Source organism: Culex pipiens, chromosome 1 (assembly GCF_016801865.2).
Source record: "Culex pipiens pallens isolate TS chromosome 1, TS_CPP_V2, whole genome shotgun sequence".
NCBI classification, from domain to species: domain Eukaryota; kingdom Metazoa; phylum Arthropoda; class Insecta; order Diptera; family Culicidae; genus Culex; species Culex pipiens.
In genome coordinates, this window is record NC_068937.1 from 43,170,152 (window position 1) to 43,194,210 (window position 24,059).

The 24,059-nt window shown below is 36.0% G+C and overlaps 1 protein-coding gene across 3 annotated transcripts in view; it reads left to right on the plus strand.

The window, feature by feature from the left end:
- LOC120429012 (uncharacterized) overlaps positions 1-20,774 on the plus strand; it is a 57,593-nt gene extending 36,819 nt beyond the window's left edge. Inside the window, exons 1-5 of one of the 3 annotated variants that reach the window (XM_039594181.2) lie at positions 2,973-3,265; positions 15,679-15,871; positions 16,104-16,262; positions 20,060-20,206; positions 20,263-20,774. In XM_039594181.2, the coding sequence (XP_039450115.1) occupies positions 15,743-15,871; positions 16,104-16,262; positions 20,060-20,206; positions 20,263-20,361 (534 nt within the window). In that variant the 5' untranslated portion in view covers positions 2,973-3,265; positions 15,679-15,742 and the 3' untranslated portion in view covers positions 20,362-20,774. Of the gene's footprint in view, positions 1-2,972; positions 3,266-3,728; positions 3,912-15,678; positions 15,872-16,103; positions 16,263-20,059; positions 20,207-20,262 lie in introns of those variants that run through there. The other 2 variants (XM_039594319.2, XM_039594241.2) reach the window with 2 other exon arrangements.
- The last annotated feature ends 3,285 nt before the right edge of the window (positions 20,775-24,059 follow it).

The window sequence follows — 24,059 nt, forward strand, 5'->3', positions numbered from 1 at the left end:
TATTTGTATGGACTGTTTTTTTTTTTACAATTGTTTATCAGTTTTAAGTAATTTTATGTATTTATTTCCCAATAAAATATGTTGTTGCAGCAATTCGTATTATTTTCCATAGTAAAAATCCATATGGTACACTTGGCCCACCTGAACAAGATTTTTCAAAAGCTCTTAACAAAAATAACCAAAAGTTAAATCATACTTTATAATAGGTGCATGTCATTGGTAGGGACACTACTGAGCAGTTCTCTCAGATTTCGGTCATTCCATTTTTTTTTTGTATTTTTTATTCCGACTGAAACTTTGTTGGTGCCCTCGGTATGCCCAAAGAAGCCATTTTGCATCATTAAATTCTCCATATAATTTTCCATACAAATTTGGCAGCTGTCCATACAAAAATGATTTATGAAAATTCAAAAATCTGTATCTTTTGAAGGAATTTTTCGATCGTTGGACTACACTGAAAAAAAATGATACACGGTAAAATTTTTTTGGTGATTTTTAATTTAACTTTTTGTCACTAAAACTTGATTTGCAAAAAACACTATTTCTTTTTTTTATTTTTTGATATGTTTTAGAGGACATAAAATGCCAACTTTTCAAAAATTTCCAGGTTGTGCAAAACATCTTTGACCGAGTTATGAATTTTTTAATCAATCGATATATTTTTTCAAAAAATCGAAATATCGCTCGTATCAATTTTTCAACTTCATTTTTCGATGTAAAATCAAACTTGCAATTAAAAAGTACTTTAGTGAATTTTTGATAAAGTGCACTGTTTTCAAGTTATAACTCTTTTTAGGTGACTTTTTTGAAAATAATCACAGTTTTTCATTTTTTTAAATTAGTGCTCATGTTTGCCCACTTTAAAAAAAAAAATTGAAAAGCTGAGAAAATTCTCTATATTTTGCTTTTTTGAATTTTGTTGATACGACCCTTAGTTGCTGAGATATTGCCATGCAAGTGTTTAAAAACAGGAAAATTGATGTTTTCTAAGCCTCACCCTAACAGCCCACTATTTTCTAATGTCGATATCTCAGCAACTAATGGTCCGATTTACAATGTTAAAATATGAAACATTCGTGAAATTTTTCGATACCTTCGAAAAAAATATAAAAAAAAAATTTAAACCAAGACAAACATTTCAAAAGGGCGTAATATTGAATTTTTGGCTCTTTTAAAATGTTAGTCTTGATTTAAAATTTTTGAAATTATTTTTTTTTCGAAAAGATTGAGCGAAAACCCGCGCCACCTGGAATAAAAACACTGAAACGATGTTTTTCTCCAGACGAGGAGCGGCCGTGGCTGACTAGTTACGGTGTTCGCTTTGTAAGCGAATGGTTCTGGGTTCGATGCCCATCTGCTCCCAGCGAGAAAGTTAAGAACACATTTGAAATGATGAATATGAACGAAAAATCAAAGTCGCTCGTTACGGGGTTCGAACCCCCGTCCTTTGGATTGGTAAGCAAAAATGCTAACCACTAGGCCATAACGACTTGGTGAGCGTGGACTGGAATTAGGAATATTGTTACAGAGAGCGAGTTGTGGCGCTATAACCACGGCAAATAGTGTCCAGGGCATTCGTGGAAATACAATGTTCCATCCCAGAGGGTCTCGGAGTACCAAAAACCTTCTTAGCATGGTGCTCCCAACGAATACAACCAAATTTCGGAGCGTATGGTGGTGTGTCCCCACGCTTCTTCCTCCCCTGTCGATTCAGAATTGTGTTGTTGTTCGAACACTCAGTGCTCAAACTCAACCCAATAACGAGTCATCTCTGCGATACGGCTTTACGCAGTAGGCCTGGCCGCTTTAACGCTTGTGATGTTTCAATGCATTCTAATGCAATGGCGCACTGCAAATGTTAATAAATGACAAGAAGAGTGCTAGGCGTCATCTAACCTAAGGCACTCTCCAGGATCCCTTCGAAAGATTGGCTGCGCTAGGGTCTGATTAGATTAGATTAGATTAGATTAGAAACGATGTTTTTCTCCAGACATTTTCGCGATTTTCCCCAAATAAACTTCAACGATAAAAAGCGACCCGATTTGGCTCAAAATAGGCACAGATACTTTTTTTTGCCTAAGGAATCGAATCAGAGGGTATCCCTAATGACGATTTTTTTATTGTCACCCTACTGTTTAGCTGTGTAGAAGGATACCATTATCATCAAAATTGTAAAAAAAAATGCAAAGAGACATAGTCTGGGTCATTACAACAATTGCTGCATACTTATTTTTCACTTATTAATTATTTTTCATTAAAATCATCAGAACAAAGTTGACATTGACTCTTGAAAAAAATATATTTTTAAATGTTGCCCAAGGTCCAATAAACAAAGTTTTCAACTCACTTTTTGGGTGGTATTTAACCTTCTTGTCTCAGGGATATTCAAAAACACTCAAAAAGCAAAAAAAAAGTTTATTGGATCTTTAAAATACTCCACCATCGCCACACCCACTCCAAGACGACATGAAAACGCTACATCCTGCTCGTTTCAAGAAAGTTCTACAAAACCAACTCCTTGAGGAACAGTTTTAGATTGTTAACACATTAAATCTTTTTTTCGTCTCTATTTTCGTTTTGAAATTGTATAAATTAGTTGTTCTTTTTTTTTTGCACTCTATTTGTAACTGTAAATCTTACTAAAATGTACTGTACGGTAAAACTAGTCTGCCACTAAGAGCCAAAGGCTCACTGGCAAATAAAACGATTAAACTACTAAAAAAAAAAAAACTACTACCCCTCGTCCAATCACTACGGCGACGACATTCAACGCACGCCGGCTACTTTTTCTTTCATTTTCGGGCGGACTCCACTCTACCCGTGCCGCTCTCCACCCATCAGCACCAAGGAGAACGCCGATCGACTCACTACCCCGATCGTCATTCATTCTTCGGCCTCGCGCACTTGTTTGCTTCCACCAACGTTGGCTGTCGTTCGGCAGAAGTCAACCACCGAAAGTCATCGGTGATCGCGGCTCGCTACCTGCTTCACGCGCTCGAAGATCAACCGAATCGGCTTCTAAGCTTCTAAGCTTTTTTTTACGAGCTTTTGTTGACTTGGTGCTGTTGTTGGCGTTGCTACTGCCGTTGCTGTGGTAGTGTTTTGTTTACACCCGATCGGCGTAGCCGTAGCAACGCGCGTTGGCTGTTGCTGGAAGCTTAAGGCGAGATTCATCTCGCGTGCCGAGCTTAGTTGCAATCCGGACCGTTGACCGATCTGCATGTGTTCCGCCGCAAGAAGCTGAGAACAGCGCCCGAACGACTAGGTATTACTACTAGAACGGTTGAAGCTTTTTTTTTTTTTCTTTATTTGGAATTGGAGTTGGGACACTCACCTGCCTGCTAATAGGTTGTTGTCGGTGAAGAACGTCAACACACGTGGAGTTCAAGTTGTTGGGTCATTGCAACGACGAAACCAGCTATTAAAAGGCACTTCGTTCGCCCGGTGTTCAAGGTGTTCTACTAGCGTTTAATTGAGCTGGAAGAGTTGGTAGGGTGGCATTTTTTGTTGTTGTTGGTAACCCCAGAAGTCGGAAGAAACAAACCGCCCGTGAAATATTAGTGTATCTGTGTCTCTAAAACTAGTGCCATTTTACGGTTTAGTGGAAGTCTCGATTTCGGAGTGACGCTGTAGTTTTTGCTAGGAAGACTTCAGGAAATGCCCACCGGGCAACTGACAAAAACGACACCCGTAAACTGAAGACTGAAGAAGTGGAGCAGTTTGAAAAAGTGGTTCGATCTGAGCAGATCAGAACAGAACAAGTTGGGCTGGCGATTACTTCCTGAAGCGGAGCTGAGCGGAGTTGGGCTTAGTAACTATCGAGTGTCAATTTGTGCTGTTGTGTTTGAGATCGGAGTGATCGAGTTTTACGGGTGCAAGGCAGCGAGTGAAGGCTTATTGGTGGCTTTGAAGTATGTTGGGAAGTGAAGGATACGTTGTGGGTTGACATTTGAGAGCAGATTAGTTTGGTGTTAAAATCGATATTTTGAATCAGAACTATCAATGTGTGATCAAAAAATCAGCAGCAGTTTTTATAGCTCGTATTGCATTCACAGACAGTAAGAAACAGTGGTGTCAGCGGATTGGGGATTGGACTTCATCATGTATAAATGATCATTATCTGGATCTGGATCGTAAAGAATGTAATCAGTGAGGTTGAAAACATTTGTTTCTATATTTAAATTGCATCGTTAAAAAACAATTTTAAGTATTTTCTCCGATTTTTTAACGTGTTCAGAATGTTTATTTGAAATATGTAATGCTCTGCAACCAAGCATCGATATTTTCATGCATTTTTATTTTGGCTGAAATTCTGTGAGTACTAAGCAATTCTCCACGAAATCGGTCTTTTTTTTGGAATTTTAATTTTTGTATTTTTCAATCCGACTGAAACTTTTTTGGTGCCTTCGGTATTCCCAAAAAACCATTTTGCATAATTAAATTCTCCATATAATTTTATAATTTTTTTTTTGTCACTAAAACTTGATTTGCAAAAAAAAACTATTTTTATTTTTTTATTTTTTTATATGTCCCCTAAGGACATAAAATGCCAACTTTTCAGAAATTTCCAAGTTGAGCAAAAAATCATTGACCGAATTATGAATTTTTTAATCAATACTGATTTTTTCAAAAAATCGAAATATTGGTCGTAAAAAATTTTCAACTTCATTTTTCGATGTAAAAACAGGAAAATTGATGTTTTCTAAGTCTCACCCAAACAACCCACCATTTTCTAATGTCGATATCTCAGCAACTAATAGTTCGATTTACAATGTTAAAATATGAAAACGAAACTATTGGCACTACGCCCCCGGGGCATGGCCTTCCTCTAACGTGGGATTTCTGCTCCAGCGCCTCTGACGAGACAGGAGAAACCGGGACCGACGTTTTACTTCACCATCCGATAGAAGCTCAGTGGATAAGGCGGGAATCGAACCCGCGTCTCATAGCTTAAAATATGAAACATTGGTGAAATTTTCGATCTTTTCGAAAAAAATACTTTCAAAAATTTTAAATCATAACTAACATTTTAAAAGAGCCAAAAATTCAATATTACACCCTTTTGAAATGTTTGTCTTGGTTTAAAATTTTTTTTAATAATTTTTTCGAAGAGATCGGAAAATTTCACGCATGTTTCATATTTAAAATATTCCGGACCATTAGTTACTGAGATATCGACATTAGAAAATAGTGGGCTGTTAGGGTGAGACTTAGAAAACATCAATTTTCCTGTTTTTAAACACTTGCATGGCAATATCTTAGCAACTAAGGGTCGTATCAACAAAATTCAAAAAAGCAAAATATAGAGAATTTTCTCAGCTCTTCAAAAATATTTTTTTCAAAAATGAGCAAACATGTGCACTTATTTACAAAAATGAAAAACTGCGATTATTTTCAAAAAATCACTTAAAAATGGATTTAACTTGAAAACGCTGCACTTTATCAAAATTTCACTAAAGTACTTTTTGATTGCAAATTTGATTTTACATCGAAAAATGAAGTTGAAAAATGTAAACGCGCAATATTTCGATTTTTTGAAAAAAATCAGTATTGATTAAAAAATTCATAACTCGGTCAAAGATTTTTTACACAACCTGGAAATTTCTGAAAAGTTAAGGAGCGGCCGTGGCTGACTGGTTACGGTGTTCGCTTTGTATGCGAATGGTCCTGGGTTCGATTCCCATCTGCTCTTAACGAGAAAGTATAGGAAATATAAATCAAACTCTGAACATGTACGAAAAGTCAAAGTCGCTCGAGTCGGGGTTCGATCCTCCGTCCTTTGGATTTGTAAGCAAAAATGCTAACCACTAGGCCATCGCGACTTGGTGAGCTATGACTGGAATTAGGAATACTGTTACCACCATCAACTATATACGCGCTGGGTCCTTGTCCATTTGACAAGGGTTCGGAAGTTCTAAATAACGTTTGAATCCGATTGGTCCAAACGTTCTTCAGGGCGGGGCTTGTCGATAAAGCTGAAGTACCTCGCGCTCGGCTAGCCAGCGTAGAAATGGGTCACTGAAGCTCGGCAGAGCTAACACCTTCCAAATGCCTATGCGAGTTATTTGCATGTATAGAATGTAGATCTAAAAATACATGGAAACAACTCAATTTGTAAGAAGCGACCGCGTGGTCCCGTTTGGTTGGTTGCACACACACACTCACACACAACCTGGAAATTTCTGAAAAGTTGGCATTTGATGTCCTCTAAAACATATAAAAAAATAAAAAAAAATAAAAATAGTATTTTTTTTATCAAGTTTTAGTGACTAAAAGTTAAATAAAAAATAACCTAATTTTTTTTACCGTGTATCATTTTTTTTCAGTGTAGTCCATATCCATACATAAAACTTTGCCGAAGACACCAAAACGATCAAAAAATTCCTTCAAAAGATACAGATTTTTTAATTTTCATAAATCATTTTTGTATGGACAGCTGCCAAATTTGTATGGAAAATTATATGGAGAATTTAATGATGCAAAATGGCTTTTTTGGGCATACTGAATGCACCATAAAAGTTTCAGTCGGATTAAAAAATACAAAAAAATGGAATGACCGAAATCTGAGTGATTTGCTCTACTTTCTTTTTGAATCCTTAGTTTGTTTACACCAATTTTCATACAATTTCTGAAAATTCTTATACAAAAATGCAATCTTTATATTCAAAAATGAGAATTGTAGGAAAATTTTATTTTCGTAATGACACTCAAGTATCTTCAGACTGGATGAATGGATTTTGATCGTATTATTGTGATTCGATCCGTCTTGGAGTAGCAGAAGTCTCTAATTAAAATCAGCAAGTTTGGTCAAGTATTTGAAAAAACTATGCTTAAAAAATATTTCGGATTAGGTCCGGAATATTTAAAAAATTGTCACTTTTGCAACAAAACAAATCATGTTATACATTTTTAGAAAGGTATTGAAAAAAAAAACCTTTCCAACGAGTCCAAAATATTGAAGATCTGACAACCCTATCAATAGTTAATTCTCTACCAAAACCGGAAATGGATTTTATTTGAATTTTTGGATTTGGCTCAAACTTTGTGGGGGCCTATGACCAAATAAGCTATTTTGTGTCATTGGTTCACCCATACAAGTCTTCATACAATTTTGGCTGCTGTCCATACAAAAATGAATATTCAATACAGCTGTAACTTTTGAGTGATTTTTCTAATCAATTTGGTGTCTTCGGCAAAGTTGTAGGCATTGTTGAGGACTATTGAGAAAAAAAGGTACGCGGAAAAAAATGCAGATTTTTTAAATCAACTTTTTTTCACAAACACTCTATTTTCCAAAATGCAACTTTTGAGCCATAGAGAAACATGGTCAAAAAATGTGCCGCCAAGTTATGAAAAAATTTATGAAAAAAGTGATTTTTAGAAAAAAATCGAAACTACATGCAAAACTAATTTGACGTAATTTTTTTTATGTAAAATTGAATTTGCAATCGAAAAGTACTTTACAGATTTTTTAATAAAAAGCTCTATTTTCAAGATATACAGTATGTAAAAAAAGTATTTACACCCCTTGGGCACTATGCACATTTTGTGATGAAACATGTAACAATTTAAAGTTTGACAGAAACCTAGTACTACGTTTTGTTCAGAAACTCATGCCGAACATTTTGCTACAAAAAGCTCATGAAAAGATGATTTCTATAAAAAGTTATATAACAAAAACTATTACAAAAATAAAAAAGGTGCAAAAAAAGTTTGTACACCTTTCGAAAAATTAACATTAATAATGTTATTTGTTGACAAATCACCATAAATCCAGTCTCCAAACTCCAAATAGGCATCTTTGACTGATAAAAAAATAATTTGGATTGAATATAAAGTTTACTAACTACTTAGTATAAAAGTTTATATAACTCTGGAAATTCTATATAAAACTTATCTAAACTTTATTTTGCAAACATTCAATTTAACTAAATGTCAATATATTACCATAGAATTGCTAAATAAACATTTTGGAGTAGAAATAATACCGTTTTGGGAGTCTTTGTATCGCTAGAATAGATTTTTCGTTGGAATTTCGTACCAACCCAGAATTACGTCGTCGGAAAATCCGTCGGCATCCGAACCGGTCCACAATTCACAAGTCAACCTATTTTCGATCTTTTGATACCCATACATCCAGGTTTTCTATAAAACCCACGTTGTTAAATACCTGGGCAAAAAATAAGTTTGATCCACGAGAACAAAAATTACGAAATTCCATACATTTTTGGCAGGTTGCCCAAACGAAACCATAATAACGTTTTTGCCTAGGTATTTTTTTATTTTTTTTTTTTTTAGGTATTTTTGGATGCCAGATATTTTGACGAAAACGTTGTCCAAATCTATCATGCGAACTATTGTTGGATAGGTTATCAAATAAACTTACCGATAAGACAGTGTCAAAAGAAATGAGTAAAGAGACTTAGTTTGTTATACGTGTTAAAGGCGAATGATGCACTTTTGACTGAATGTATTAATTGTACGAATATGAGGAAGGCACCAACCACATAAAGGTGGATTTAGCAATGTTTTTTTTATCAAATTCATAATTGAAAAGTCAACTGGGGTAAATCGGGATACATTGAGACAGCTGATTTAACCAAGTTGAAAGACAATATTTCGATTTTTGTTTTGAGTGGTTTCGGTTAGCACAGACTCAGGTCAACAAAATGTGTACAAACATTTCCAAATTTTAAACTTTTATGCGTTCTAAAAACTGCGGTCGGTTTACACTGTATTCCCGATTCATCCCAGATGACGGTATCTCAATTTCTCGACAAATTGCACTACCTTTTTCGTGTGCCTTTTTCACCTGTCATGAATGTACCCAGTCAGGATTCTGGCAAAGTTCTCACAGAGTTGCAAATTCTAGCAGAATTTTGGCAGGAATGTTTGAACAATTTTTGCAGGATTCTTAACTGGGTTCCTAATCTAATCTAATCTAATCTAATCAGACCCTAGCGCAGCCAATCTTTCGAAGGGATCCTGGAGAGTGCCTTAGGTTAGATGACGCCTAGCACTCTTCTTGTCATTTATTAACATTTGCAGTGCGCCATTGCATTAGAATGCATTGAAACATCACAAGCGTTAAAGCGGCCAGGCCTACTGCGTAAAGCCGTATCGCAGAGATGACTCGTAATTGGGTTGAGTTTGAGCACTGAGTGTTCGAACAACAACACAATCTGAATCGACAGGGGAGGAAGAAGCGTGGGGACACACCACCATACGCTCCGAGATTTTGGTTGTATTCGTTGGGAGCACCATGCTAAGAAGGTTTGGTACTCCGAGACCCTCTGGGATGGGACATTGTATTTCCACGAATGCCCTGGACACTATTTGCCGTGGTTATAGCGCCACAACTCGCTCACAGGATTCTTAACTGGGTTCCACCGCTTAACATAATTCAAAAACTTTGTAGATTGGACTAACGGTTGCTGAATAACAGCCCTTGAGTGAAATGCAGCAAGAAAAACAAGGTTATCTAAAGTAAATAAATTTTTCCCAGTTCCTGAGGGGAACACCCTTGAAGAGTATCGGGGCCGGCATTTACAAAGCGGATTCAGTGGCAGTTTCATACTCAACTTAATGTTAACATGTTAAGGTTAATGTTAACACTCCATAGGTCGCCTCCCTAAGGTGTCGTGATAAGGTCCAGTTTGTGACGATACACTACCTTCCCTTTACTAAGCAATCGATTCCAGAAGGGAAAAGATCACCAGTTGTATTGGTCCGAGCCGGGATTTGAACCCCCATTCTACCGCTAACGAAGCGGAAGCATTACCACTGGGCTACGTGGCTCGGTCTGAGGTTCAACAAAATAGCGTCCAATTTCCAGATTAAGCAACTATTGGATTGATTTTCAATGTAAAACAAAAATAAAACAATGAGTAATTTTTGCATATTTAAACATTCAAATTAAAAATACTTTTCCAACTTTGAAATCAACACCATAACAATATAGTTTTCTATTCCTGAATTCTTTTTTGAAAAAAGGGTATAGGATTTTTTTTATTTTCTGATTTTTCGGGCCAATTTGACCAGCAGTGTTTTTGAAATTATTAAAATGTAATTATTTTTGCATTCTTTCAAACATAACGATTTTATACTTCCAAAACATATAAATATTTTTATCAATTGTTCCAATAAACTTGTTGAATATCAGCCATAGTCATGCACACGGTGCCAGTTTGGTGAGTCTTCAATAATATTTTGAGCCGATTTGGTCAAAGCAGTGGAGATCTCGTGGCTTTCCGTCGTTTGTAACTGCTAACTTGAAATAGCTTCATCTGGGCAATGATATAACCAAATGTCTTCAAATTTATGTAGGGCATAGTGGAAATGTATATTTTGATGCCCTGAAAATAGATTGAAAAAAGTGTGTGCTCAAACCAACCTTGAAATTTTCGCTGATTTACATATATGTAAACTAGGGTGGTCCAAACCTGGACTTTCTTGAGGCTACACCCTGAAATCAAAGATTGACCCATCACTAGGATAAATTCCTAATTTGAGCTCATTCTGACACTCCACTCGCTTAAAGTTTGTATGGGAAAAAATCATTAACATGTATGGAGAAAAGCAACTGTTTTTTTTTTCTTTTTTACCGGTGGAGGGCCCCATAGTTTTCCGATGCTTACCATTTCTTAGATGTAGAACCTTCATTAAATTTAGAGCAACTGAAGAGATTTTATGGATTATTTGCAAAAAAGTTATTAGCTTCCGAAAATGACCATTTTTGCGTGGCCGGCTTAAAGGGGCAATATAACAGGCGCACTGCCAGGCAGCAGGCAAGCGAGTAAGCACGTGCAAGCCCCTTAGAGCCACCTGCACAAAAAATGTCATTTTCGGAAGCTGATAACTTTTTAGCAACAAATCCTAAAAATATGGTGTCTTCGGGAAAGTTGTTCTGAATTTAATGAAGATTCTACATCTGTAAAATGGTATAAATCTGATTACTATGGCGTCCTCCACAGGTAAACAAGTAAAACAGTTGCTTTTCTCCATACATTTTGACGATTTTGCCTTCCTCACTGAGGTAAGGCTATAATCCTGCTCGAAAAATGAACTTTTGAAATACAGCTCGTAGACCTATATTCATGTAAACCTATCGACTCAGAATCGAAAACTGAACAAATGTCTGTGTGTGTATGTGTGTGTGTGTGTATGTATGTATGTGTTCAAAATTCTTGCCAAGTTTTCTCAGCAATGGCTGGACCGATTTTGATCAAACCGATTGCATTCGACTTAGTTTAGGGTCCCATACATCGCTATTGAATTGTTTGAAGTTTCGATAAGTAGTTCAAAAGTTATATATAAAAATGTGTTTTCACATTTATCCGGATCTCACTTATATGCATTTAAACTATTTCCGGGTCCATCATCCGACCCATCGTTGGTTAGGTTATGAAAAGACCTTTCCAACGAGTCCAAAACATTGAAGATCTGGCAACCCTGTCTCGAGTTACGACCGCTTAAGTGATATTTATGTACTTTTTTGAAGCTGAAACTCACTTAAATGTATGTAAACGAAGACCGGATCCATCATCCGACCCATCGTTGGTTAGGTAATCGAGAGACCTTTCCAACGAATCCAAAACATTGAAGATCTGGCAACCCTGTATCGAAATATGTCCTCTTAAGTGGTATTGATGCACTTTTTTGAAGCCGGATCTCACTTAAATGTATGTAATCTATGTCCGGATCCACCATCCGACCCATCCTTGGTTAGGTTATCAAAAATCCTTTACAACGAGTCCAAAACACTGAAGATCTGGCAACCCTGTCTCGAGATATGTCCACTTAAGTGGTATTGATGCACTTTTTTGAAGCCGGATCCCACTTAAATGTATGTAAACTATGTCCGGATCCACCACCCGACCCATCGTTTGTTAGATAATCGAAAAACCTTTTCAACGAGTCCAAAACATTGAAGATCTGGCAACCTTGTCTCGAGTTATGATTACTTAACCTTCCTGGGATCTTAAGAAAAACTTACGTTTAAGGTCTTAAGGGGTCTATATGACCCCGGAATTGAAAATGCTGGCAAAAATCTATTTTGCAACCGATTTTCGTTCTATTGGCTGCAAATGAAAGGTATGGATGTCTAGAAAGGCACCTATGCTACGAGGATCTGATGTGGCCACTTTGGTCCCAGGGAATCGGTTTCAAAGGAACAAACTTTCCGGCAAACCAGTTTTCATAGGTTTTGTTAGATTTAGGTATGGATTAATGCAAAATAAACTGTATTTAATCTCTAAAAATAAAATTCATACTCTCCGGAACAGATTCAATGCCATTTGGAACAGATCTGGCCACTCCGGAACCGGTTTCGGATACCCTGGAAGTGGTCAGATTGCTATTTTTGTAAAAGCGTATCGTGCGACATATCAAACTTCATGAAATTGCAAGCCATGCACACTGGAATCAGTAAAAAGCCAATTGGACCATATCTGGCCACTCCGGAACCGGTTCCGGATACCCTGGAAAGGCCAAACTGCTATTTTGGTGAAAGCCTTTCGTGCGGCATATCAAACTTCATGGAATTTCAAGCCATGCACTCTGGAACCAGTAAACAACCGATTGGACCATATTTGACCACTCCGGAACCGGTTCCGGATACCCTGGAAGATGCAAAATTGCTATTTTGGTAAAAGCGTTTCGTGCGGCATATCAATCTTCATGGAATTTCAAGCCATGCACTCTGGAACCAGTAAAAAAAACCGATTGGACCATATCTGACCACTCCGGAACCGGTTGTTAGTGCTCTTGACACGGCCAAATGGCCTTTTGATTTATTTATTTCGGGAATCTGAAAAATCCCATTGGACCATATCTGGCCACTCAATTGACCCATTTGGACCATATCTAGCCACTCCGCTTTACACATCGAATTTTGCGTAAATATTATTTTGGGCAAAATTGGAAAAATACCTTGGAACTAACTTGGTCAACCCACTGATCGCAACTCGGCAAAGGATTCCAAGATCGATGTTTGCTGCCGAAATTGTCAAGACGGCGCGGGCGAAACATTCCTCTGACGACACGCTACCAGGACCATCCGGAACAAGTTGTCCTCAAACGGATAACGACTGCCCAGAATCTTCCGAAACAAGTCCACTTCCTGCAGATATCCGCCGGAAACGCAGACGTTGTCTATTTTGCACTAAGTCGGACAGCAAGCATAACACCAAATGCAGCAAATGCGAATCATACATCTGCAAAAAGCACAGCTTGATTATTTGCCCGAATTGCGAAGCATAGGTCGACGCATATTTATTTTTGATTTGTCTCGGTACAAAGTGAAATCATAACTAAGCTAAACTAACACGGTATGAACTGATCTATTTTTTTTTTTTTAAATCAAATACGAGGTGGGAAACTGAATTCAATAAATCCACTAATATTGTCAAACAAAAAATTCTTTGAAAATATATCCGAAAAGGATGACTAATATGCCGCCGGTAGGCTTCTACACAAATGGCCAATTGACCATTTCTAGGGTACCCAAAACAGGTTCCGAAGTGGTCAGATATGGTACAATTGGCTTTTGACTGGTTCCAGAGTGCATGGCTTGAAATTCCATGAAGTTTGATATGCCGCACGAAAGGCTTTTACCAAAATAGCAGTTTGGCCTCTTCCAGGGTATCCGGAACCGGTTCCGGAGTGGTCAAATATGGTCCAATCGGTTGTTTACTGGTTCCAGAGTGCATGGATTGAAATTCCATGAAGATTGATATGCCGCACGATAGGCTATTACCAAATTAGCAGTTTGGCCTCTTCCAGGGTATCCGGAACCGGTTCCGGAGTGGTCAAATATGGTCCAATCGGTTGTTTACTGGTTCCAGAGTGCATGGCTTGAAATTCCATGAAGTTTGATATGCCGCACGAAAGGCTTTCACCAAAATAGCAGTTTGGCCTCTTCCAGGGTATCCGGAACCGGTTCCGGAGTGGTCAGATATGGTCCAATTGGCTTTTTATTGGTTCCAGAGTGCATGGCTTGTAATTCCATGAAGTTTGATATGCCGCACGATAGGTTTTTACCAAATTAGCAGTTTGGCCTCTTCCAGGGTATCCGGAACCGGTTCCAGTGTCCAATCGGTTGTTTACTGGTTCCAGAGTGCATGGCTTGAAATTCCATGAAGTTTGATATGCCGCACGAAAGGCTTTCACCAAAATAGCAGTTTGGCCTCTTCCAGGGTATCCGGAACCGGTTCCGGAGTGGCCAGATATGGTCCAATTGGCTTTTTACTGATTCCAGTGTGCATGGCTTGCAATTTCATGAAGTTTGATATGTCGCACGATACGCTTTTACAAAAATAGCAATCTGGCCACTTCCAGGGTATCCGGAACCGGTTCCGGAATGGCAAGATCTGTTCTAAATGGCATTAAATCTGTTCCGGAGAGTATGACTTTTATTTTTAGTGATTAAATATAGTTAATTTTGCAATAATCCATACCTAAATCTAACAAAACCTATGAAAACATGTTTGCCGGAAAGTTTGTTCCTTTGAAACCGATTCCCTGGGACCAAAGTGGCCACATCGGATCCTCGTAGCATAGGTGCCTTTCTAGACATCCATACCTTTCATTTGCGGCCAATAGAACAAAAATCGGTTGCAAAATGGATTTTTGCCAGCATTATTTATTCCGGGGTCATATAGACCCCTTAAGACCTTTAACGTAAGTTTTTTTGTAGCGCCCTTTCTAGGTGGCGCTGGAGGTTGCTTCCGGTTGTAAAATGTTTATTTTACAAAGTTAGGAAAAGTCAGAAAGTTTCAAGTCTGTAAGTTAGAATGAATAAAAGATACAGCACATTTTATAAGCCGTCTGGGTCATATAGACCCTAAGACCTTAGGAGGGTTAAGTTATATGTGTGTACGTTTTTTTCTGGATTCAAAAAAATAGCTGAAATATGTGTCCAAACCACTCATATTACCCATTGTTGGTAAAAAAAGAGGAAGGCATCAACCACATAGGTGGATCAAGTTAGTTTTTCCATTACAAACTTCAAGCGATTGGAGGGAGGGGTTCCCGTTGTCAGAATGAGCTCAAATTTGGAATTTAGCCTAGTGATGGGTCAATCTTTGATTTCAGGGTGTAGCCCCAAGAAAGCCCGGATTTGGACCACCCTAATGTAAACCTTTAAATATCCTTTTAGAATATATATATACTATAGTATACCTCAAACCATTTACTTTTACGACCCCAGGCTTTTTTAAATCAATTAAAAAAATATACAGTTAATGAATGCAACGCAGTAGAATGACCGGTTTAAATTTGGCCAATTCAGAACTTCAAACAACTTTCTAATGAAATCGAACAGCTAAACAAACTTAGTTCAAAAAATTACTAATGAATTTTCAAATTTATTAGGCTCCATCCATAAAGTACGCCACGCTAAAATCAGCCAAAATTTACATTCAAAATTATACGAAAATACATTTCTATACATCACTCGAACAATTCAATAGGTATAGACCAAGGTGAGTCTGCGAGCTTCCAATGAAGGAAAAAATACGGAATTCCCTGTGCTTTTATGATTATTCTTCTTTGATTTTTTTTTCTTAGAAATTTCTCACTTTTATAAAAAATATAAATAAATCAGTGGAATTTTTTGTCTTGTTCTTTAAATCAATTTTCAATATGGTTTTTCCTATAAATTTTCTTTTTCTTTTACAGCCTCTTCCGTTTGGCTCTTCCCCACCTCTCTCCTCCCCCCCTTGATCACACCTCGCGCGGCAAAATGTCCCCCTTCGTCCGGTGCCCGTGGAAACTGACCCTGGTAGTGTTCCTGATGGTCGCCAGCTGCTGCAGCCAGGTCAACGACAACAGCCTGAATCCCCTCGCGGCGTCCGAATCTTCTCACAAACCGGTAAGTTCTACGGTGTGTGCTGGTTTTGAGTGATTTTTTTGGATTTTTGAACTGAAATTTTGTTGAGTAGTTTTAATCTAGATTTTCAGCTCCCAAATCCTTCCCTGGACCGAAGAATTTCCTTTTTTTTGGTTTTGTAGTTAGCAAAAAATACTGACAGGTGTGTGTTTTTGTGTGTGTTTTTTCTTTTCTCTTTTTTTTTCTCTCGTGTGCAACTTCTTTTTTGGCTCAGCTTATTCGACACACACGTGCGCTTGGCTTCTTCCAGAAGATCGCCACCATGGGCCGCCTGTTCTACCAGCAGTACAACGACACCACGTGGACGCTGAAGAACGTGTACGACATCCTGAGCAACGAGTTCACCGACACGTTCACCACCACCACGCCAAATGTAAATAGCTGATGCTGATGGGGAAAAAGGAGTGGGGGGAAATAGGGGGTGATTGGTAGAAGGATTTTTTAAAGAAAATCTCTAATCGATTTTAAAACTGATGTAATTTCAAGCTTCATTTACAGAGTATGTAAGCTAAAATAACTACAATTTGTTAAACATTTATAATATTTATTCTTCTGTGAATGGGTTGCAATAACCTAAGTATTTAGGATGAATACTGCAGGTCTGTTTTCATGGTTGTTAGAAATCTTTAATTTTCAAATTTTCAACTAATAATTGAACAAAATAATAATGTTGAAACTTTCTTGCTTAAATCAATTTAGGCTAAGGCAATATTCAATTTAGGCCATAGCAATATTTTTATGTCCCTCGACTCTGACAAAAAAAAATAAAAAAGTTAAAAATTGAAATGACAGGCCATGGCTTCAACATTTGAATGAAAAAAGTGTTTTTAAATGCAGGATAGTTCAGTTGCAAAATAGTCCAGTTGTTTTGCAATTAAAAGTTTCCAAAACTTCTAAGTATTAAAGATTTGTTTGTTAAAAAAATAAGATAAGATAGTTTTTGTTCATTTTGAGTGATTAGCCCTTACGATATTTGAGATTATATTTTATAATTTTATTTTTTTTTAATTATGTTTTGTATTGATTTTTTTTAAATAAGAATTTATTTGGTTTTTTAATTCGTAATTTTTTTCTTGATAAATAGCTTTTGCGCAAAACTATACAAATGTTTTCAAATCCTGATATTTTTTTTTTGTTTTTAGCTATATGTTTTTCATTGCTAAAGCTTAAAAAGTAATCAACACCAGTTAAGCTAAAACTGAAAAATTGATGTGCTCTGAAAAACATTTTTTTTTCTTGAACAAATAATGTTGGTCTTAATTGTGAAATTTTACAGCAGTTTTCCAATTTCAAAACTCTAGTATTTTGAAAAAGAGTAAGCAAATTTCAATGCACGAAGTTGATTATAAAAGGGGAAATCAAGCTAAAAATATTGCAAAGGCCATTTTTTAACTCGAGAATGTAAAAAAAAATCTAAAGAATGGTATATGTTTTAATGTTAAAATAATTCCAATTTCAAAGAAGCTCAAAATATGACCATAATTTTTTCACAATTTGACTGTTTGTGATTCACAGCCAAATTAACATGAAAATAACATATAGTTGGACATTTTTTTAGTCTGGATGATATGACTTAAACTTCATTATACAACGGTCCAAACTTTAACGTGTTTTTATTTTGAGAAGCTCTTCTAGAACTCCTTTAACTTTCTGCCACTTGCGCGCCCCTCTTTGACGAAAAAATAAATTTAGCATTAAGTATGAATTTTCAAAAACACTTCAGTAGAAATATCCATACAATTGACTTTGGCGCCCCCTAAACATTTTTTATTGTATTTTAGACCAAATTATCTAGTTATTTGTATTTGTATTTTTTAATTAAGCGCCCTTTCTGTTTCAAATATTTAATGAGGATGGTATAGCAAATTTTGTACAACCATCGATTTCGGCGCTCCCCAAGTGCTGGCGCCCTTGGCGGTCGCCAACCGCGCCAACTCCTAGGTACGGCGCTGATCATTTATCAATAAAATGATGCCGGAATGATTTAAAAAAATAAAATATCTGAAAATCAAGGATTATAATCGATAATCTTATTGCCGATAATGGACGATAATGCATTTTAAAATCTTTCTAAAATTGATCTATTCAACCTTATAATGTTAGATTTTCAATGCTAAGAATATAATTGCTTTGTATTGCAGTAAGTTTCAAAGTATGAATATGTCTTCAAAGTTGTTCACAAAATACCGTAATTTTTCGAAAATACTCAAATTTTCATAATTTGACGTATGGGTTTCAAACGAAGCGAAAATTTGTATGCTTTTTTAATTTATTACAGTTGTTTGTTTGGAAAATATCAAAATTTTCACAAAATACCGTACTTTTTTAAATACTCAAAATTTCAAAATTTGCATCACACGAAAGCGAAATTTTGTGTGCTTTTTTTCACTTTTTTGGAACATACAAAATTTTTCAGAAATTCCCGTATTTTTTCGAAAATACTCATTTTTTATAGAAAAAATGTGGTAATTTGTGAAAATTTTAGTATTTTCAAATAAAAACTCTAAGAAAGTGAAAAAGCATGCAAAATTCGTTTCGTTTGATACTTATATTGAAAAATTACGTTTAGTTCTTTCGAAAAATACGGTATTTTGTGAACAGTTTTGAGTACATATTTTACTTTGAGTTTCAAAACATATATTCTTAGTGAAAGCCGTGAACATGATATGGTTGAACTAATCGATTTTAGAAAGGTTTAAAAAATGGGTAATCATTCATTATCGGCAATTAAATTACCCCCGATCAAATTATCGAAATAAAGATAACGATAGAGTGGTAAAATACTAATAACTGCAAGTTTATATATTATCTTTTTTTTTTGTTCTCTAAAACATAAAACAAACGATCAATTTCAATAAACTTATAGAAATTCCGGTGGCCTATCTGATTAAAATATGTGTTTGTTTGTTTTACAATCAATACTTAAGAAAATGGCTTGGAATGGAAATTTTACATAGAAACCCAAAATATGACCAAAAATCGATATTTTGACACTTTGGTTCAATTTTGAGATTCAACGGCAATGTTACATGAAAAAACATAAAGAAGGAAAATTTTTAAACTTTCTTGGGGTGGTCCTATACACATTTCCCTTAGAAATTATACATTAAAAAAACACACATTAAAATGGTTGTAATATTTGAACCTAAAGCCCAAAACGACTCGTTACAAAAAAAAAATTGTTTCATAGAGCTCGAAAAGTCCACCCAACATCACTTTTCTCTAAAACTAAAGTTGATGATTTTTGAATGATTTTTGAAGGTTTACTCAAAAATGAATGATTTTTGAAGGTTTGCTCAAAAATGAATGATTTTTTGCTCAGACAAATTTCCTAAATTTGATCGTAAAAGGCGTAGATTGTTGGTGTCTTTGACAAAGTAGCTTGGATTGGCAAACGCAAAAAAATTCTAGAAGCCAAATAAATTCCCAACAATATTCCTGAAAAGTTAGATTTTTCGAAATCACCCTTATCCTGAACCACCCTAATTTTGCAACCAAAAGTTGCACTTTCCTATTTGCAACAACTCTTCTGAAGACTGCTACAAAACATCACATTTTTTCGGAAAATAAATTTTCCACTTAATTTTGCGATTTGGACCACTGTGCAGTGGTAAATATTGTGACCTTTATTTAAATTTTCCAGAAATCTATTTCCGTGTTGATTTTTAGAAAATGTTGGCATTCAGACCATTTTTTTCAAAATATCGGCAAACCAAATGATGATTGTCTTTGTGTGTGGCTCGTCTTCAAATTATATTTTAAACTTTATAAGCATCAAAGTCTTTTAAAAATAGCATTAATTTTTCTTTAAATCATTTTTATTAAATCAATTGAGATAAAATGAACTAACCATATTTCATGTTTATCTCTGATAACATTTTTTATGTTCAATATAGCGAAAAACAAGATGCAAAAAATATCAAATAATTAAATAAACTTCGTCTAAAAAACATAACCAAAAGACAATACATTTTTTTCCTGAATTTTCACCAATCGCCCCCAAAACCCCTAAACTCTCCCACATGATCCAGAGACCCAGTTCCAACACAAGACACTCCACACCGCTACAAGCAAGCTTAACCGAGTGTCATACTATACCAAACCTAAAACTAGACCAAAGATTTGTATGTGTGTGTGCTCTCTTCCTCTCTCCCCATCACCCAATTCTAGCCCCTGCTGCCAACCACAACGGCCGATCCGTCCACAAGCACCACGGCCAAGTACCGCATCTCCAGGGCCGAGCTGGGCGTAATCCTGAACCGGAACTACCGAGGACTGCAGAAGCTTTTCCGCACCGAGTGGAATGACGCCTGGAATGTAGGTCACTTCAAATTCATTTTGATTTTATATTCTGACAATTTGTAAAATTTCAGCAAACCAAATACAACGTCGACTTCTACAAGCAGGAGCTGAAGAACTCCGCCTTCCCGAAGATCACCAGGAATACGACGACGACCACGGTCAAGCCCTGAGACTCCGCGAAAGGTTCCGCGTTATTTGAGGTTATGTGTTCCACAGTTTACCTTCTTTTGTTTGTAGCGAAAAAAAAATCTGGATGAGACTATAAGTACCTAAGTTGAGGGGATTTCTCTGTGATAGCAACGAAACTTACTTATTTTGTGCTTTTTTGTGTAACACGTTAAGGTTTTAGGAGTTAGAGAAGACACTTTTGCTCAGTTTAATAACCATCCTTGTACAGATTCGGTAAGGTTTAGCAAGACTTTGAACGGTGAACTCTTTTGCCACGATTGATGGAACTAACGGATACAGTGTGCACTGTTAGTCCCCTCAACGAGTTCACCAATTAGTGTTAGTCAATGTCGAATAATCTTAGCTGTGCAAAGACTTTCGAAAAGTGCCAATAAAAACAACTTGATTTACTGCATTTCCGTTTCAATTGTTCAATCAAAGATCACCTTCAGACGACAATCTCATTACTCACGCCACCTCTAATAAATTGACCACATCCGATCTGTCATAAATGCGCTACCTTTATTATTACCACCGCGCGATTGGTCGTTGACTGTCAATGTCGTGACGTGAGCCACCTTCTGCTGATGATCGACCTTGACAGAGAGGCTTGATGGTTGCGTCAGGTGGTGCCGACGCCCGACAGCCTCAGCCTCATACTAATTTGAAGAGCAAAGACAACACCACCAACGAAAATAGTAACAAGAGATGAATCGCGGCGAAGATTGGAAGAGACAAAAAAATACATCAAAATATGCAGCCTGCTGTGACGGGGTTTTGACGTGTGGCTATTGTTAGTGGGAAGGCAGTAATAACCCTCAGCGGGAAAAAGTTATTTTAGATTGAAATTTACCCTTTTCATAAGAGGTAACAAAAATGCAGACATTTTGTGCTAAACATTTCATAAGGGCACAAAACCAAAAACCGCGATTCGAGAAAATCGCATGCAAAAAGTGTACAACTTGCTTCGATTCCTATTTAAAAAAGAAGCTTGACTGATGGTATTTCTACTGATGATACGATAAAACACATCATAATCCTCAACTCTGCTTTTTAATTTATGTTAACTTTCCAACATTCCACTTTTGTTTATAATGGGCCCTTTCTAAATGCAATTTAGAAGAGAACCGAAAGGGCACTAAAGCACTGTCACTGGATTGTTGTTTTGAATGATGTTTATAGGCCCTTTTGTTTAGTTAGAAATAATGAGGAATTCAGAGGAAATTTTGATAATTGGCGTAGTTTTGTGATTGCATAGTGTGGATATGGTATGTGAAACATAAAAATTCTTCAAAAGTGTACTGAACAGCGCGAGACCGTTTTAAATATTGTATTTTGACGAAGTTTTTTTTCGTTTTTTATGCAGAAATCCTTGGTGGAAAGTAAACCAAACTTTGTTTTGAAGTGAATTAGTGTTAAGAATGTATGCAAAGTTAACTTTATAACACAAAAAGTTCCTCAACTACGAAAAACTCACAAAAAATAAAAAAGCACATTTGAACTTTTTTTTTAGCTTGGAGTGATTATTGTTATGTGTCCTTTTGTGTTTTTGATTTTTTTTAATAGGAAATTGTTTGCTATCAATCAGATACTTGGAGGGCATGTAGGGAGTGTACTAATGAATGAAATAGTGGAATAATCCCGAATGTTTACGTTTTGGTGTTGTGCCCTAATTAAATGTTTGGCTCGATTTGTAAGACTCTATCTCACACCCCACACCACAGTGGTTCAAAACGCAAAGAACGTGATCGTTTTAGGATAACTTCAAATCCAAGCATTTTAGAACTATACTTTCTCCTGAGAAATTGTAGAGTATAAAAAAACTCTTTATTTTGCTAAAATGACATTTATTATGAACTCATATAATAGTGTGAAATCATTTTTATTTTTTTAATACAAGCGATAGAGACTTGGTGTTATTAGAAAAGCTGTAGATTAAAAGCCACGAGAAAGTTTGTCCAAGACACCAACTCTCTATAAGCTCAAGGTTTCTAGATATGTCTCGTTGTTTATGAATTACCCTTAAAACAGTTTTTTTGCCCAACTTTGTTCAATGATTTTTGCGATTTTTTTAAAATATTCTACAAATTGTTACTAGAGTTTATTTGCACATATTTGTCGAATTTACCAACTCGTTATCTCTTAAGGTTAAAGCGTTAAAGGGTTGCATCAAAATTTAGGTAAATAAATGCATATTTTCAATGTATATACATTTATTAACCAACATTTGGATGCAACCCCTTAACCTTTAGAAAAAGTGAGTAGATATATTCGACAAATATGTGCAATTAAACGCTCCGATACCTTTTAATGAGGACAACCGGTGAAAATCTCTTGCTATAAAGCTGTTCTAATGGTAATTTATATTTCTTCTGCTCTTAGTGAGAAAAAATTAAAATGTTCAACATATCGAATTATGTAGTCAGTTTACCAATTCAAATTTATTGATATTTAAAGAGCTATCCTATAATCCTATTTTAAGTTTTCTTTTGTTGAACAAGTACAAATTCTGGGGTTTTTTTTAAAGGTCCAATAAACCAAATTTTCAGTTTTTGCTTTTTGAGTGTTTTAATACCCCTGACTCAAGGCGGTTTCAAACACCCAACAAGCAAAAACTGGAAATTTGATTTGTTGGACATTAAAAAAAAACTCCATAATTGAACTTGAAGTTTGTGCCCCTCTGCTCTGATTAAGGTCGAGAGGAGGAGGAGGCTAGGATTTAAAAAATGATAAATTTCAAACTGTATTTCTGGAGTTTTTTTTTAAAAGGACCAATAAACCAAATTTTCAGTTTTTGCTTTTTGGGTGTTTTTCAATACCCCTGACTCAAGGCGGTTCTAAAAACACCCAAAAAGCAAAAAACTGAAAATTTGGTTTATTGGTCCTTTTAAAAAAAACTCCAGTTTGCAAAATATCGAAATTTAAAATATCACAATGCTTTGAATACTTGATAATGTTTATGCAACATTTAAAAAAATCGAAAATACCAAGGAATATTTAAAAATCTTTTCACGATCTGTGATCCTAAATTCCCAACTAAAATATAAATAAACAGCAATTCCATTTGAAAAGAGCCTAAACCAAAAAAAAGTTCTCCGATCAGGCTTAATTTTTTCTAGGGGTTCCTTGGTCAAAATAATTAGACTCATATTTTTGTGTGGTCATTAGGGTGACCTACACCTTGCCAAAAATGGTCATTTTCGTCCTTTTTTTGCAACAACCACATTTAAAAAATCATAACTCCGTGTCACTTCATCCGATTTTAGCATTCTTAGACGCAAAAGAAAGGTGATAAGCATGACTATTTGAAAAAAAATAGTAAGGAATTTCAAAAATCTAGCTTAACATTTGAAAAAGTCGTATGAAAACATAAAATGACGTTTTGACCGTGTCTGGACCAAAGAGCCTATTTCTGAAAATATTTTTGTCGTATTCCTCGGAAAATTTCACATATTTTATCAAGAAATTGGCGATGTCAAACTGTACGTTTTCGACGCATGATATTTTTCAAAAAAAAAAACTGAATTTTTCGACACGCCACGCGCAAAAACAGAAAAATTATGAAATCGACAAAAATTCAACTTTTTTCACTAAACTGAAATAACTTTAAAATTTCAGCGATGACCTATACATTAGGGTGGGTACGGATTTTGAAAAGTTCTCAGATCAAGTTCTGGTGTGGTTCCCCTTGTAGGGCATA